The sequence below is a fragment of the Pezoporus occidentalis genome, unplaced genomic scaffold (assembly GCF_034315485.1).
Source record: "Pezoporus occidentalis ecotype Australia unplaced genomic scaffold, CSIRO_AGI_Poc_V1 ctg158, whole genome shotgun sequence".
In the NCBI taxonomy this organism is placed as follows: Eukaryota; Metazoa; Chordata; class Aves; order Psittaciformes; family Psittacidae; genus Pezoporus; species Pezoporus occidentalis.
Window position 1 is genome coordinate 298,658 of NW_026913404.1, and position 17,321 is coordinate 315,978.

At 39.3% G+C, this 17,321-nt stretch overlaps 1 protein-coding gene across 1 annotated transcript in view; it reads right to left on the reverse strand.

Annotated features, from left to right (window-relative positions):
• Positions 1 to 17,321, reverse strand: part of LOC134160128 (uncharacterized) — a 95,027-nt gene that overhangs the window by 31,397 nt on the left and 46,309 nt on the right. The window contains exons 31-43 of the mRNA XM_062611803.1: positions 14,883 to 15,045; positions 14,687 to 14,773; positions 13,680 to 13,814; positions 13,196 to 13,315; positions 12,257 to 12,474; positions 10,096 to 10,289; positions 8,602 to 8,904; positions 7,619 to 7,848; positions 6,455 to 6,616; positions 5,564 to 5,641; positions 3,908 to 4,264; positions 2,983 to 3,339; positions 1,573 to 1,923 (exon numbers count right to left, since the gene is read on the reverse strand). Of these exons, the coding sequence (XP_062467787.1) occupies positions 1,573 to 1,923; positions 2,983 to 3,339; positions 3,908 to 4,264; positions 5,564 to 5,641; positions 6,455 to 6,616; positions 7,619 to 7,848; positions 8,602 to 8,904; positions 10,096 to 10,289; positions 12,257 to 12,474; positions 13,196 to 13,315; positions 13,680 to 13,814; positions 14,687 to 14,773; positions 14,883 to 15,045 (2,755 nt within the window). The remainder of the gene's footprint in view (positions 1 to 1,572; positions 1,924 to 2,982; positions 3,340 to 3,907; positions 4,265 to 5,563; positions 5,642 to 6,454; positions 6,617 to 7,618; positions 7,849 to 8,601; positions 8,905 to 10,095; positions 10,290 to 12,256; positions 12,475 to 13,195; positions 13,316 to 13,679; positions 13,815 to 14,686; positions 14,774 to 14,882; positions 15,046 to 17,321) is intronic.

Below are 17,321 nucleotides of genomic sequence, written 5' to 3' on the forward strand. Positions count from 1 at the left end.
CACTGCTCCAGTGGCCCAAGACATCCACAAATCCAGTGAAACCAGACTGTATGCATAGGTTTATTATGGCAGCTCCTTTTTTGTAAGAGGGGAGGTGAATCTTGTCTTTGTATTTTCAGAGTTACCCTGATTTGCACATTGAATCCACAGATCTTTCTGTGTAACAGCTCTCAAACTTTCTGTACAATTCTGTCCTTTACATTCCTGCCCATATAGCACTGACTGGTGAGATCTGTGAGAGGCCAAGTGCCATGATACCAGGATTTCCAACAGCAACACAAATTTTCAGTAGGAAAAGTCTGCAGCTAAATTCAGAACTGTTACCTCAGGAAATCGTGCTATAGAATTTCTCCTCTTCCAGTCACCTACAACAGTCTGGCCTGGGAAAACAAACTACTGGCAAGATTTGAGGGGAAAAAGTGCCATTTTTCACTCCATCATAAGGCAAAAGGAGCTCAGTGTGTCATGCTACACGGCTGAAAGAGGTCACAGCACACTTTCGTTACTTGGGAAGCACTGAAGGGATCAGCAAGGGACCCCTTCAGAGACGGGGACCTCCCAGGTCAGTTGTCCCAGAGACAGGGCTTCAATTCCTTTGTTTTGTATAGAAATGATATATGTATGATATAGAGTGATACCCTTCCACAGAACTCCAGTTTTTGCTGTATTTTTCTACTGGCTGAATCTTTCCAACAAAGACACTACTCTTTTTCTTATCCTGCTAGCTGCTGTTCACTCAGCACCTATAGTAATGTTCCCACCAAACCCAAAGTTAGAACTCGTTAATGAAACAGGAGTGATTTGGTGGTGCTCAGTTACGACACTGTCATTGGTAAGGTTCAGCTCAAGGGCAATTATATGGCCAGCATCTGCAAGAATTACCACAGAGAAATGGCTCATCAGGGCAATCCAAAAGAGCTTGTTCAAAATGTCACTGTTTGTTTTTCAACTAAACTCCCCAGAATATTTCTCAGCTGAGGTCTTACAGGAAATCTGTTTAATGCTGGCATTTTCACTGTGTCCTCCACAGTGCTCTTCATACATTGTGTATCAGTTTGTTAGCAATTTCAGTTTTCTGTAAAGCTGAGTGAAAATATTCTGCCCTGAAATTCCCCATTTACTTACATATTTTAAACTATTTCAGAGTTTGGTTGTCAAACTGTAATCACTGACAAAGCCAAAGACAACTTTGAATGCTTTTTATTTCTAAAGATTAGAAATTCCCTGCAGATTTCTCAACCATGCTTTTAAAAAAATACATCAGAGTTAGTACAAGCAAGTCCACTAACTGTAGGCAGATTCACAGAAATTTGCCTTATGCCATAGAAAACTACACTTTTCAGACTTTTTAGACTTGCTCCAAAGGTAATGTGAAGAAAAGAAAACTGAAAGAAGAAAATTTCAGTTTCTTCAAAAACCTGAAGAAACTGAAAGAAGAGAATGTTTTTCTTGTTTCTCTGCTACCACTGAAATCATGAGAGTTTTTATTTTCTTTTGACACTAGTCTAGGAGCAAAGATCCTGGTTTACATGTATAAATTCAAGAGTAAAGTGAAGAAATTCTTTCCAATACCTGAATTGTTTGGCATTTGTTTTCTATAACCATTTTCCACTGAAGCTTCTTTTCAGGGTCAAAGTCTCCATTCATTTGAAGCTCACAGTCACCTGATTTAATTCCTATTCCCATATGATATTTTAACTGTTTTCGTGCAGTGATAGACAGCTTATTTTCCCTTGGGATTTCCCTCAGTTGAGGGAGGTCATGCCTGAACTGAATTTCCAGTGTAACCTTTGGCTTGCGCTCTGCTCTCACTTCAAGATGGGCAGTCTTGCCTTCTGTTTCAAGGACACAGAAAAGTTCTGCTTGGCACTTGTCTTTCTGAATAGATCCTGTGAGCCATGACTGAGTTGGAATACAGAGATCCTATAAGGATTTAAAAATATACATATCGTTTGGATTAGACATACACTTTAAGACAAGTCAGCATTGAGACTTTTTATTCCTCCCTTTAGCACATGGAAAAGGACATTTTAGGTTACAAGATCACAGACAAAACCTACAATCTCTGCACTGCTATTTTCCTCCAACACTAAGATGGCAATTTTGCCTGAACAAGGTCTGAGGGAAGATTTTAGGATTGCCCTGAAGAATTTACAGCTTCTGTATCTATATGAAGTTTTACATTTACAAAAATACAAAATGCCTGTTTCTTTAGAATGGCAAAGTTTACTGAACATCCTCTGTTTCATTCAGACCAGACCAATCTGTTTTTAAACAACTAACCCACAAAAACTAACAGGCCTAACAGACATTCTTGCATCTGGTGTTACAAGGATTATTTTTTTTTTAATACTAAAACTTCAAGCTTGTCTTGTGCAACATCCCAATGAAATGTTTCCTTCTATTCTTTCACAGTATTTGTAAACAACTGGAAAATTCTACTATTTTTAATATTTGAAGTGGTTTTCATTCCCTGTTCACTATGGTTGACACGCACTTTCCTGTAACTTTGGGGTTTATATTGCTACTTTGTAGTTGAAGAAATTAAAACTGACGAGTTAAAAGCAGAATATAAATGCTTCTGAACATCTGGAAGTAACCCCTAAATTTGCAATACTTATTCTTTCTAACGTCTTCAGTGAGGTTAAATGGGAAAAAAAAAACAAGGAAATTTCACAACTTTGATAAAACAGACAGACCAGAGAATGTATTTTTTGATGAATAGTTCAAACTAAAACTGCTGTTCAACCTTAGATGGCAGTCTTGGTCTGCAAAGGTAACAAGCAGCAAAGACCGAATTTGCCTCAGTCTACAGAGAACACCTATGAAAAGGACATATTCAACATTTTTTTTGCCTAATGCTGTAAGACAGGTGTGTCTCTAGAGTGGCTTTCAAGCACTCAAACACTGTAGTTTTAGCTAAAATCCTCTATGACCTGCATTTGAGCCCACATCTCTCTTTAATACCCTCCCAAGATCTACCTGCAGAAGCTGACATTCTGTTTCCGTTTCCAGTGTCCATTCAGTTTTATTCTGAATAGAGAGATCTCCTCTAGCCTTAAGTTTGCACTTGCCAGCCTGCAGCAACAAAATTCCCTCTGTGGTGGAGTCTGTGGCTGCAGATAACAAGACAGAGTTTTCAGAAGGCAGCCCAAGCTGACTCAGCCAGTGAACTGAATGCCTGAGCACCCCTTGCAGCGTATATTCCTGTTTGCAGGAAGTGTCTATCTGCACATTAACTGTTCTGCCATCACACTGGAGGTTCATTAACAAACCCACATCACAGATGTTCTGATGAAATGAGCCCCCAAAGGCTACAGCATGAGGCAATCCCATTCTCTGCAACAGAAAAGATAATACTATTTAAAGCATGCAAGGTAAAGCAACTGTCTTCTTAATTTGTTTCTAATTAATGATTAAGTATTTCTTCTTTCCAAACCAATAAGCTTTTGGAAAGAAGCATACAAGACTGCTTGTTTTAAAGAGAAATCAGAAATTTCTCAGTGAAACAAAAGAAAACAAAAATAAATGGCATGGGAAAAAAATAATCCTACAACAATCCTTTCACAAGTACTGTAGAAGAAAAAGTTCATAACCATAAAGAAAGCTTTCAAAATTTCAAACTGAAAGGACATGCTTTTCATTATATTCTAGGACAATAATTTATTTTAATTAAAAAGCTATTATTAAGCAACTATTTTATGGTAACAGCAGTAACCATTTTATATTTCCAAATTTTCATCTTCAAATACACTCCCTCTGCAAGTGCTCTGGCTCACTGCTCTACCAAAACAACCTAAATGACCAAACCTGTCCCCTCCATAAATAACTGTGTCAGGAGATTGTAACTCATAATGATATGAAACACACAGACTACAATGTCATGCAGAAAACAATCCAGGCTTACCTCTAGACTGACACACTTGTTTCTAAAAGTAAGCACCCATTCTGTATTTGTTTCATTGCTTGCTAGGCTCACTTCTCCATCAGCTTTCAAACTGCAAGGCCCAAGGACAACATCAAACATGCCCTTATACTTGTCACTTCTCATAGCTGACACCTTCACTTGGTTTTCTCCAGCAAGTCCCAGAGACTGGAGCAAAGGCAAAGAATGCTGGAAGTCAATACTTAAATGAGGCTGGATGTTAGTGGTGGCATGGAGTTGCAGGCAGGCAAACATGTTGTGAAAAGAAACATGTCCAAAGAAGATGACAGTAAAGTTGCTGGTAAACACTGACCCATTCAGTGAAACTCTTGCTGGAGTCTGGAAAATTACAGGAAAAACTGTTGTCAAGTTTGTTTTCCTGTCAGGCCATATACTGTTTTTAAATGCTCGTATTACTAAAAGAGAACTATTTGCCTACTACCCTGACACAATTTTGGTTTAATACCACGTATTTATAAATGTCTAAACAAATGGAGAGATGCCCTAAAATCTTTTGAGTTTCATAATAAAATTAACAGAGAAGAAACCACAACTCTGCAACTCCATTAAAACAATTACTAATACCAGAAAAACCAACTGCTATTGCTTTTACTATTATCACTTTTTTTTTACTATGAGTAAATAGGGCTCTAGCACTGTGGGAATATGTTCTATTCCCCTCACACCTCAGCAGGACTGACATGTGTCATGCATACTGTACCCATGTTACATTAGGGAAAAACTGAAATGCATTTGTCTTTTTTGTCATTAGAACATACATAGGAATCATAGTCCCTGTGACCTTTTTAGAGACAAATGCAACCTTTTGTACTGTCACTCACAGAAGATCTTTTAACATTCTTAAGAATATGTCAGAATATAAGGTGTATCTTTCTTGAACAGTTCAAGAGCCATAGGACTTTCACAAACAACTGGTCAGCTAGAAAGAGCAGAAAATAGAGTAAGTAGAAGGAAACTGACATTCTCAGCTTGTGCTTTCTATGCTCCCTTGTCCAGTTTATATCAGGTTGGCTGCCCAATAACACGACAAGATCATTTACACTGAGTTCAGTTCTACCTGGCAGAAGAAAGAGTCTGAAGACTTCAGTTAGAAGCATTAATGTGATTCTTGCCTTTTGCCTGGTGCATACCTCTTATCTCCTGATACTAGTTTTCTCCTAGGTGTGAACTCTTGCAATGAGCTCTGAAGCAGCACAACTCAATTCTTTGCTGTAGGACACAGGAATATCACCTTTAAAATTGCACTTGTTGAGCCCATAAATACCCCTTTTCTCCACTTTGTACTCCTCACAGCTGTGCACTAAAGACGTAAATCTGTAGCACTTGAAGCCAAGCTTGCTGACAATTCTGATTCAGAACGAACGAATTACCTGACTGGGTTTAAACCACGACAACAATCCACTGCATGAAACTGAGTGTAGACTACCTCACTGATCCAGAAGTATTCTGATCTGTTTGCGAATATTAAGGAAGTGAAAATATCTGACAGTGCGTGCAAAACTTTCAGCTAGCTCAAGTCCACTTCTACATCTCTGACACCTTCCAGTACTTAGATTCCATTACTGGTAGTTAAGACAGTATGTTGTTGACAGCAGAGTTTATAAATGAAGCCAGTACCTCAAAATGATGAAGTATAATTGCTCCATTGCAAAGGCCAGAAAGTTGCTCATTAGCAGATTCTCCACTGCAAGCAACCTGTTGGCATTATCAACAAAGCACATTCAGAACATGAAGAAAAGCACAGGGAACTAAAATAGAAATTAGCAAGCTAATAGACTTCTTTCAAGATAAAAAGCATGAAGATACTAAAACAGCTTTAAGATTAACTTTTAGAAATCAGTTTTGAAAAGATAAATGGTTTAGTGGATCTGAGGCTAATCTGAGGCTAATCTGTCTCTAATCTTGCATTATCATGCCAAAATATTATCAGCATAGATAAGGGCAAAAAAATATCTTCAAACAGTAGGAAACAGTTACTTGCTAAACAGGACTATTTTTGAAACTCTGGCTTTTGATTTTGACAAAGATAGTTGCATTTCTTAAGTTTTGGAACAGAAAATACCCCCATCACAAGCAGACATTCTGTGTTTCATATGCCATCAGCTGTGTCCTCTGTCGCAGAAAGGGAAGTCCTTGTGGATAATTGCTGGCTGCATGAAAACTGTTGCCATTAGTGTTCACTCTGCTCTCCATACCCACCTACAAACAGCCACGTCATTCACCTGCAAACCCTGTTTTAGCAATATTGCCAAGCTGGGACTGCATGTTACTGTGTCTGGGCAACACCCACCCAGCTTCATGACATGAATATTTTGTCACCCACCAAATCTTGAAAACCTGCTCTTCATTGCTAAGAAACAACTTTTAGGCTTTCTGCACGGGCCTTGTTTGACAAAAATCTCTCTCCCTCTGACCTGCTAGCTTGCTCTCAAGCAGTAAATGTGAAGAACTGAGAAGGCACAGCAGAAAACTCCATCAAATACACTATATAGCAGGATTTCTGCTAACCTCTAGTACACGTGGAACAATGTAAATCAGTCCTTCCACATCATGGTGAAGTAAAAGAGAAATTTCCATAGCACTGCCAGTGGCTTTCTTCTCTATTTCAACTTTGAGCTGTTTCATCTCCACTGTGGCTGTTATCCCTGCAGCAGTCTTTCTGGTGAAATTCTGTGCACAAGAGAAGCAAAACAATAGAAAGAAACAAACAACATCCCAACAATAACTGGCAAAGGCAGAGTATGTTTCACCATGATTACACATCACAGCCTGTGTCAGGGCAGCAGTATTAATAAAATAAAAGTGCAAAGTCAAAGTGGCTTCACTTCAGATAGAGATTTTCCTGTTATGCTAGACTGTGCTGTGCACCAATAACTTCTTCTGGCTCCAAAACATATTGAGAGCATTTAGTACCCTGGAGGATTTGAGTCCTAAGGCATAAATGATTAAACAGTGAAATTACTAGTAAGCAGGGCAAAGTGAACTGTTCAGAGCTCTTCCTCCACACACCTGTGTTTCCCTGTACCAGAGTAGCTGAACCCATCACAAATGTTAGTACGTTAGTGACTTCAGCCTTCTAGCATGTGGTAGAACAAGTCAAATGTTTGAACCCTTCTTTTATGGAAGGGTATTTTGAGATACAAAATAGCTATATGCTATTCACAGATCTATAGCAGAAATGCTGACAGAAGAGTGGCCAAGCAACACTGTACCAGGAAACATGATCTGTGATGCTTCTTTGAGTAGAGATTTCCAAATGGAAAGCCAGGCTATACAGTCTTCTGCTCTTTAGCAGACGTTCAAAGGATGCCATCAGAACTAGATAATCCAGTACTAGACACAATGCAGTACCTAGGATCGCTGACATCGCTACATATATTAGGTCTGCCAGTCCCCTTCCCATTTATAGGGGGAAAAGAAAATTGGAAAAGACTCCTGATCCTATGCAGCAAAGCACTTCACTTAAATGAGAACTGAATGTAGAATCTCATTTAGTCTAGATTCAGCTCTAAGACTTCAGATGACAGGTACACAGTATGACAAGAAGCAAGGAAACATCTTTCTTTGGAACACCTCAAAAAAACAGATGCTTTTGGAGCAAAGTGCAAAGGAATAAGTTACATTATTAGAAATGGTTCTGCCAGGAATTAAATAATCACAGGCAGAACTCACCTCATAATAGCCAGCAGCTTCCACAATAAAAGGGATCCCATGTTCCTTTATCTTTGAGATGTTGTGCTTCAAACTCACAGATACCTCAGATTTAGGATGCTCTGTGGACAGTCTGTGACTTCCAAACATAGTGGTAATCCTTTCACTGCCACTCTGCAGGACTACCGTAATGGTGTGATTTCTTGTGTCATGATTACACATGGCAGTAACAATGACATCCAAGGGCAATCCTATTGACAGGGAAGGAAGCAAAATCAAAACAATACTTCTGGGTTGTCCCTGTAAAATACAGAGCAGATGCGTTAATAAAAGATTAATAAAAGCCATCTGTTGTTTTTCATAAGAAAAGACAGACTTTTTTTAAACTGCAATCATCCAGTTAGCTGCACTTACTGCTATTTATAGTAAGAGAGTACATTACCTACCATATGAAAATCATATTAAAAAGTGACTGTTAAATTAAAATGTGGCATGGACTTCAGAAGTCAAGGATTTTTCTTTTCTCAATAACGGATATCTACCAATGGGTACTGTGCCCAATTCCAGTATTCAGCTGTGAGAAAGTTTCAAAACAGATTTCTTCAGTCCAAAAGGACAAAGGCAATTTACCCATTCAAAATTCTTGATAACTTCATGTTATGAAAACCCTCAGTTTTGCTTAGGAAACAACACTTCGCATATTTTAGTCCTCAATGTTTCAATTCTGGCTCAAATTAAAACAGCCATAAAATATGCTCAGAGGAACCTATAAGCATGCAGGAATAAAGATGTAGAAGAGAGAAATAATTTGCTTTGAAATAGTTCAGAGTTTGTAAATAGCTTTGTACCATTTTGTTGCATTTTCTCAACAATATTAAAAAGAATAGTGCTAAAACTGGATTACATTTTTCTCTTATGTGAGCAAATGCAACCTATTTCCACTGGTCTCCACACAGATGAATTCATCTTGTTACACCACACCATCAAGTCAGTTATCTTCTTACCTGCATTTTTAAAAAAGCTGATATTATGTGTGAAAGTCCCACTGAGGCTGCTGTGCCCATGACTCATGATATTGGAAAAATCTACAAAAAGGGCTTTCTCATCCACCTGGAAGCTAGCTAGCACCCTTTTCATCTCTTTGCTCAGCTCCAGGCGTCCTTTCAGTTTTGCCTCCACAGGGATTGCCTGACTGCCGTTCTGAAACATAGCAAAAGTGATACTGTGTACGGTGGTATTCCCAAACACATTTCTGTTCCTGAGATGGAGCCCATACAGTGTTTTGTTGACCATCACATTGATGTTACCTGTAACAGGCAGAAATGGTTACTGTGGGGAGAGTTCTTCAGGGCAGAAATAACCAGATTTTTATAAGCAACTCGTAAAATAGCCATTAATTTAATAGCAGGAGGAAATAAAAGAATTTTCATTTATTATAATAGATCATTTAGCCTACTCTAGAGAGCAAATCAGTTTATTGTTGAGAATTTCTCTACTACTATAAGCATCTGTGCTTTAAACAAATTATGTAATATTAATTCTGGCAGCTGTTTCTTTTTCTTCACCAAGCTGCTTGTGCCTTTAGGCGATGGACTGCACCACACTGCCTTCTGAAGGAAAATTTACAGTGCAACTATGACCTAATACTTGCATGACTCCAGGTTAAACAATCCCTCTAGAGCTCTGCAGTGACCTACTCCACCTATGGAGCCATTCAGAAGACGAAGGGCCTGAAGCTTCCTCTACCCCCCACCCTCAACTTTAGAAGAGCTGGACAGGAAAGATGCCACCCACCACTTCCTTCAATCAGTGAAAAAATAAAAATTATAGATCTATGATGTTAGTTCACTGAAAAGTAGTATCAACACATGGACTAAGAGTTCATTTTTCATGCTAATTATTCTCTTCTGTATTACATATATAGAATGGTTTGGGTTGGAAGGGACCTTAAAGCTCATCCAGTTCCAACTGCTACCACAGGCAGGGACATATTCCACTAGACCAGGTTGCTCCAAGCCCGGTCCAGCCTGACCTTGAACACTGCCAGGGATGGGGCAGCCACAGTTTCTCTGGGCACCCTGTGCCAGTGCCTCAGCACCCTAACAGGGAAGAACTTCTGCCTTATATCCAATAAAAATCTCCCTTCTGTCGGTTTAAAGCCATTCCCCCTTGTCTTGTCCCTACAGGTCCCTATCCAAAGCCCTTCTCCAGCTTTCTTAACCCCATTAGGCACTAGCAGCTGCTCTAAGGTCTTCCTGGAGCCTTCTCTTCTCCAGGCTGAACAAGCCCAGTTCTCTCAGCCTGTCTCCAGAGCAGAGGTGCTCCAGCCCTTGCAGCACCTCTGTAGCCTACTCTGGACTCACCCCAACAGGTCCACCTTCTTCTTATGTTGGGGGCCCCAGAGCTGAATGCAGTATGCAGTTCAGTAAGGAAATATATTGAAGAAGCTTCCTCAGACAGCTGCAGACTTAATAGCAAAAGATAAAGTAAAAAAGTACCATCACGAATGTTGGTTTTGCAATTCAGGAATCCATTCAGAGAAAGATGATGAGGTACAGCCTTTAATCCAGCAAATGTGTGTTGGACTTTTCCATATAGGGACAAAACAAGACCGACTTTCTGCTCCCTCGCTCCCATGAAATCCATGTGAAGCTTATTTTCATTAAGCTTCATCTCAGAAGATATCAAAAGTCTAAAAAGAGATAAAAATATTAAAATATTATTATTATGGTTAATTCATTATTGTGAAGACAACCCCTATCTCACTCAAAGCAGGATCAATGAAAGCAGGGTAATCAGGAGTGTGTGTGGCCAAGTTTTGAGTATCTCCCAGTATGGAGACTCCACAGACTTTCTGGGCACTTGTTCTGGTGTTGGGAATCAGTGAATCACATGCCTTGCAACGAATATATGTTATTCATCAGGTGTTTATAAAACTACTCAGTAAAGCCTCACTTGTTGGCAGACTGATTTTTCTTCAAATTTCTTGGATGCTTTTCTCATCCCTAATAAAAGAAAAAAATAAGAGTTGGACAGAGTTAAGAGTTGAAAATGAACTCTTCTCTGTCACAATATCAAAACTCTCTTCACTGCTGATTTAAAAGCAGGACTGAGAATTCAGCTCAAACAATAATTTTAAAAGCCACCACCGCCTTGAGTATGGCAAATGAACCAACAATTATTTCTTTGTATCTTGGCCATGAGTTGAACAATGCTGGAGAAACACAGTATAGGTTTTTAGGGAAACTTGATGGAGCAACAAGAAACTCAGCTTTCAGTGTTTCAAGAATAAGACTGAGACACAATTTTTACATTGCCTTCAACAAACTACACTGAAATGTCTGACTTTCTAGGCTCAAGTATACCGCACAAAATACCTACAAGTGAGGGAATCATACTTTCATACTGTTAGACATCCCTCCTAGAAACTTGAACGCTCTTGAAAGACTGATGACAAGTAAAATCTCAGTGAGAATCCACTTGACAGGAAGAACTGAACTACAAAATTCAGGGAAGTAAGATTCATTTCATCAGTCAGTGACTGAAGTTTGTATAGACTGCATGTTTATAGCAATTCCCCAGAAATAGTCGAACTTTTATTCTTCTCTCTTTTCTCCCTGTAAAATAAATCTAAGTAAATCATTCCAGAAATTTTAAGTGTTCTATTTTACTTTCTGAAGTAAGCTGTAATAAATTGCTCTGTTACAGCTTACTCTGGTATTTAAACAAATTAATTTACTATTGGAAGCTCAGAACTGCAAGTAAGCTGCAGAAATACATGAAATATCTTTCTTGGATCTTTTATTTTTCATTTTGCTAATCTAATTTTAATATTTTATTAAATCTAACTTCAACAGGACGAGGGGTGATGGTTTTAAACTAAAAGAGGGAAGATTTAGGCTGGATGAGAGGAAAAAAATCTTTGCAATGAGGATGGTAACACACTGGCACAGGTTGCACAGAGAGTGGTGGATGTGCCATTCCTGGAGACATTCAAGGCCAGGCTGGATGTGGTTGAACTAGATGACCTTTGAAGTTTCCTTTCAACCCAAACTATTCTATGATTCTAATGAGCTTCTACAGAATTGTAATAACTTCTTATTTCTTTGTCTCCTCATTCTCTTTATCCCATCCAACTCCTAAACTGCTAAACACTGAGACCTCCACAAAAACATCAGCTCCTTCATTGCACACTTTCATATTCATGAAATTTGAAAAATAGCTGAAAGACAGCTGAAACTTGGGAGGGCCAAATTTCTATTTCCCACCCCTGCCATCTCAGAGCTTTCCACAATACTTAGTGAAACTTTGTACTAAACACTGGCATAGCTTGTAAATATTAGTTCCTTACTTCTGAGAGGACAAACCTCTGGGGGTGGGGTGAAGGGAGAAACAACTGTTGATCTAAAATGAGTATTACAGTACCAACTGTTCAAGTGATCTCCATACAAAGTCCTAGGAAAGCAACTAGAAAACATGAACACAACTTATTATACCAACTTATGAAACAAAGAGCAAAAGTATTTCAGTAACACAAGTAACACATGAAATAGCATTTCCCCAGTGGCTTCTGTTGCAGCTACATGAAAGTAGCTACTTCCAAATACATATTACAAAAAACACTAGCTCCTCTATTGAATAAGATTCTGATATCTCTACCTTGAAGGAAATACTTTGCCTATGAGCTGGAATTGTATTGATTCTGGATTTGTCAGGATTGCCTGATGAAGGAAAGCCCTCAGTTCAACAGCTCTGCTTTTTCGCCTGTTTTCCGTGGTCATATCAACCTCCAGCATCAGCATGCCCCTTCCATTGTAATGAAGGTAAAAAGAGCTATTGAAACTGCTCTCACCATAACTCTTTAGGGATGCCTGGGCCTACACAGAGAAAAAGAACAGGACATTAAGTTTGAGGAATAAGACTGCAGACAAGTTGGGCTTGGGAAAAAGCAGGGAGTAGCCGAGGGGAAAAGGTGCTTTTATTTCTCGTCTTTGTTTCTCACATTTAACATCATTATTAAAGTTAATTTTTCCAAGTTGAGTCTGCTTTGTCTGTGAAGGTAACAGGTAAGTGATGTCCCTGTCTTTACTTCAGCCCACCACACAGTACAGAGTTAATCCTAGAGAAAGAACCTTCTGAATTGATAACAAAAGCTACAGATGGCAGCTGATTTTGCACATCAGCCTGACACCATGCTAGAACTTTCAACAAGAAATTACAAACTACGCTGAGTTTTAAGTACATTTTAACTTGACTTTCAGAGTTTTCTGAATTTCAGCCAGAACGCAAGCCACCTACTCCAGCTGGATGTAGCCATGTAGCCAGAACAATCTCTAACCGTAAAAGGTTAACTGTTTCCCTAACAATTTACACCTCTCCACTACACTCACTGAACTCTGTATGAGTTGACTAGCTCTGTAGTATACAGATACATTTGTGCTCCCATGCTTGAAAGTAGTTGCAGAGCAATTTAAAGCACAAACTTAAACAGTTGAACATTCCTAATGCATGCTACTCAAGATTCAACATGGGTCTGAGTGTATGAGCTGCAAAAGCCACAACTTCAAGCAACAAAACTGTAATAATCAGGGAACTGACCTGTGAAGACATGTTCTTGTTGATGATGGCTTTTACACTCACACTGTAGTCAAAGTGTTCCAGTTTAGTCTGCCTGGAAAACAGCTCCCCACTTAGGCCCATTGCTCGTGGAAACTCTAGCTATTTGACAAAGCAAAATGCAAACATAATCACTGCGTTCCCATCAACTGCCTCTTGTGATTTGATTTTTGAACTTTTAGTATTAAGTGAAGGATGCGTATAAGCAAATGTGTGAACAGAACGTCACCAATTTTACTCAAGGACACTGAAAAACAAACTACAGTAAAAAAGTATGAAAATGAAAGTTCAGTGTCTTTCTTACAAGACAGATTGATACAAATTATGATTTGATCTGCTGAAATACTTTGTCAGGGCCAGGACTTTATTGAACTAGGAAATTTAAAAGCATAAAACAATTACTATTCTAAAGACAATGCAGTAAACCAACCACCAATAAAATGCCATAAATGAAAAGCATGAATACCTGGAACGAATGTGTCACATCCATGTATAAAAGATGCCTAAGAGCTGCCTCATTGGATTTGTCCTCATATCTCCCCAGAAAGCTGAGAACATCTTCCTTATTGATCTTCAAGGCAGTCTCAAGCTCATGCTTCAACTATGTGTTAAGAATAAGCAAATTACATTGACTAGTAACCTTATATATCATGAAAGATGAGAGAAGTCATCCCTACATATTATGAAAAATTAGTGTTGCAAGCTATTATATTGTGGGTTGTCAGAACAAAAAACGAGCAAAGCAGGGAAAAAAACCCTGTGTTTGGTAAGGAAGATGAATAGATACACCTATATAAGGATGAAAATCCTGAATCCATTCCTTTCCCATACTTGATAATATTAATGCATAATAGTATTTAATACATTAAATATTCTTATAATATATTAGCACACAGTGTATAATTATATATTATCATACAAAACATTGTATTAGGGAGGCATCAACCGCATCACTGCTCTTTGGACCTTTTGGGTGCAGCATTTGTGTGGAGACAGTGTTCTCATGGGAGAATGGATAACTGGTACATAAACTCTGAATAATCCTGAAAGATACAGCAAGGCCATGAGAGGCCCGAGGAAGCTTAAGCAAGCAAGATAAGAAGCGGCTGGAATTCACTGAATTAATGAGAACTGTGGACTGTTGGCAAGCTTTCGAGGTCAAGTTCTCACACCTGTGCTTAACCAATTACATATTAGTCACTAAGGGTCTTCAGGACATGTATCCAATCATAATATGCCAAATCACTGTAGGTGCATGTAAGAAATAGTATATAAGGAGTTAAGGCTTTGTAATAAATTTGGCAATTGCTTGATCACATTGATCGTCTCTGCGTTGTCCGTGACTCCTGCGTCAACACATTTACATGGTGAGAAGCTAAAGAGAAGCAAGATAGGTCTGAAAAGACAATACACTGTAAATTAATAAGTAATGAATGTCCCCTACTAACTGAATTTAATGGGAAATTTACTTACATTTTGATGATTTCGAGTTAATATGCATATTTCAACTTCTTTGGGCAACAACTTGTAGTTATATGGATGAACTAAGCTAGCACAAATCTAAAAAAAGTTTGAGAGGAAATGCAAGGAATATAAGATATACACAGTAAATCACTCATTTGCTGACTTTTTTATATGCCAGATTAAAGGAAATTGTTGTATAACTCACATAGGGGTTTTCAGGTTGGTAACCAAGTGTAAGAGTTTGAACTGTTTCCTCCAGCCCATTTATCAGAATATTTGTTTCCATTAAATAGTGCTTTTGCTTTTTGTCAACACTAAATGTCTCCTGCAGAAGGAAGCTCTGCAAAATGGGCACTGTGAAAGGGTGCCTGGAACAGAACAAGAATTAAGCAGTATAAAAGATCTTGATAGACAACTACAGAAAGAAACCATATAGAGTTCAACCTGAACTGCTAAATTTCAGCTGCAGATACCATCAGGGTGTTATATACAGAAGAGAAACACACAGGACTAGAACATCTAAGAAATTACTAGAGCATAACTGTAACTTCATACAAGCCACACGCACTTACCAGAATTTCTGATAAAGAGTTTCCATCCTAGATTCAGGAAAGGCTTGGAAGGGCATGGAAGAGGGTGATGCTCTAAAATTCTGATATGTATTACCAGTATATACACTTTATATACCTGCATTGCCAAGACATTTCAGACAGGGATAGTGCCCAAAAGCTCATGGCAGCTTTGAAAAATCTCACCATCAACCACATTTTATACTCTCTGTGGAAACAGTACCTGCATGCTAAGAATCCTATGCAACAGATGTTCAGCCACTACATAGTTCTTGGAGTAGTTTCATGTAATGTTTAATGGACTTTATTGAAAAATTCTGCACATATAACTTAGTTGGGTTTCTTGGAAAAAATGTATTAACTTTTATAAGCAGGCCTTCATACATGTTAGGGTATCTGGTACAGCCTTCATTCTTTATTTAGGTAATTTTTCCACTACTGAAAAGGCATCTCACATTATTTTTTAGCTATCTCCAAGATGTACAGTGGCTCCTGAGGGAACCCATGCACTCTTGTTGACCCTACTATGACTTAAGAAAGCTGAAATGTCCTCAGAGAGGATCCAGATGTCCCAAGTCTGATCATATGTTTTCACCAAGGCCTTCAAGCTGTATTTTGATAATGGGTAATGAAGAGAGAAATTTCAGAACCAGTCAATATCTAGAAGCAGTGCATTCATTCTCATCAGGAAATGGAAATGTTCCAAATTCTAAATAAGAGCATTTGTTGTGGTTTAAGATCATTTGTTGTGTCTTTAGAATTACTGTCTTATTCCTAAGAACTAGGAAAAAAGGCATCTGGATGGCACAAAGGATCAGATCTGAATTTTGGAACTTCTCACCATTTCAAAGTTTGAATACACTGTAAGTCCTGTTGCTTTCATGAAAGGAGGCTAGATGCCTAATAGAGTTGCCAACATACACGTTGCCACAGCATACATAGCCTGTTGCCTTTGACAACTTTACTCACTATCTTTTCAGTAAAGAGGGCAAAAAATAATCATAGAATCATAGAATAGTTAGGGTTGGAAAGGACCTTAAGATCATCTAGTTCCAACCCCCCTGCCGTGGGCAGGGACACCTTACGCTAAATCATATCACCCAAGGCCTCGTCCAACCTGGTCTTGAACACTGCCAGGGATGGAGCATTCACAACCTCGCTGGGCAACCTATTCCAGTGCCTCACCACCCTCACAGGAAAGAATTTCCTTCTTATATCCAATCTAAACTTCCCCTGTTTAAGTTTTAACCCGTTACCCCTTGTCCTGTCACTACAGTCTCTAATGAAGAGTCCCTCTCCAGCTATGAGGTCTCCACGCAGCCTTCTCTTCTCCAGGCTGAACAGCCCCAATTCCCACAGCCTGTCTTCATACGTGAGGTGCTCCAGTCCCCTGATCATCCTCGTGGCCCTTCTCTGGACTTCCAGCAGTTCCATGTCCTTTTTATGTTGAGGACACCAGAACTGCACACAATACTCCAGGTGAGGTCTCACGAGAGCAGAGTAGAGGGGCAGGATCACCTCCTTCAACCTGCTGGTCACGCTTCTTTTGATGCAGCCCAGGATACGGTTGGCTTTCTGGGCTGCAAGTACACACTGAAGCCGGCTCATGTTCATTTTCTCATCAACCAACACCCCCAAGTCCTTCTCTGCAGGGATGCTCTGAATCTCTTCTCTGCCCAACCTGTAACTGTGCCTGGGATTGCTCCAACCCAGGTGTAGGACCTTGCACTTGGCATGGTTAAATTTCATGAGGTTGGCATCAGCCCACCTCACAAGTGTGTCAAGGTCCCTCTGGATGGCATTCCTTCCCTCCAGCGTATCAACTGAACCACACAGCTTGGTGCCATCGGCAAACTTGCTGAGGGCGCACTCAATCCCACTGTCCATGTCACCAACAAAGATGTTAAACAAGACCAGTCCCAACACCGATCCCTGAGGGACGCCACTTGTTACTGGTCTCCAGATGGACATTGAGCCATTGACCACAACTCTGTGTGCGGCCATCCAGCCAGTTCTTTATCCACCGAGTGGTCCATCCATCAAATTGATGTCTCTCCAATTTAGAGACAAGGATG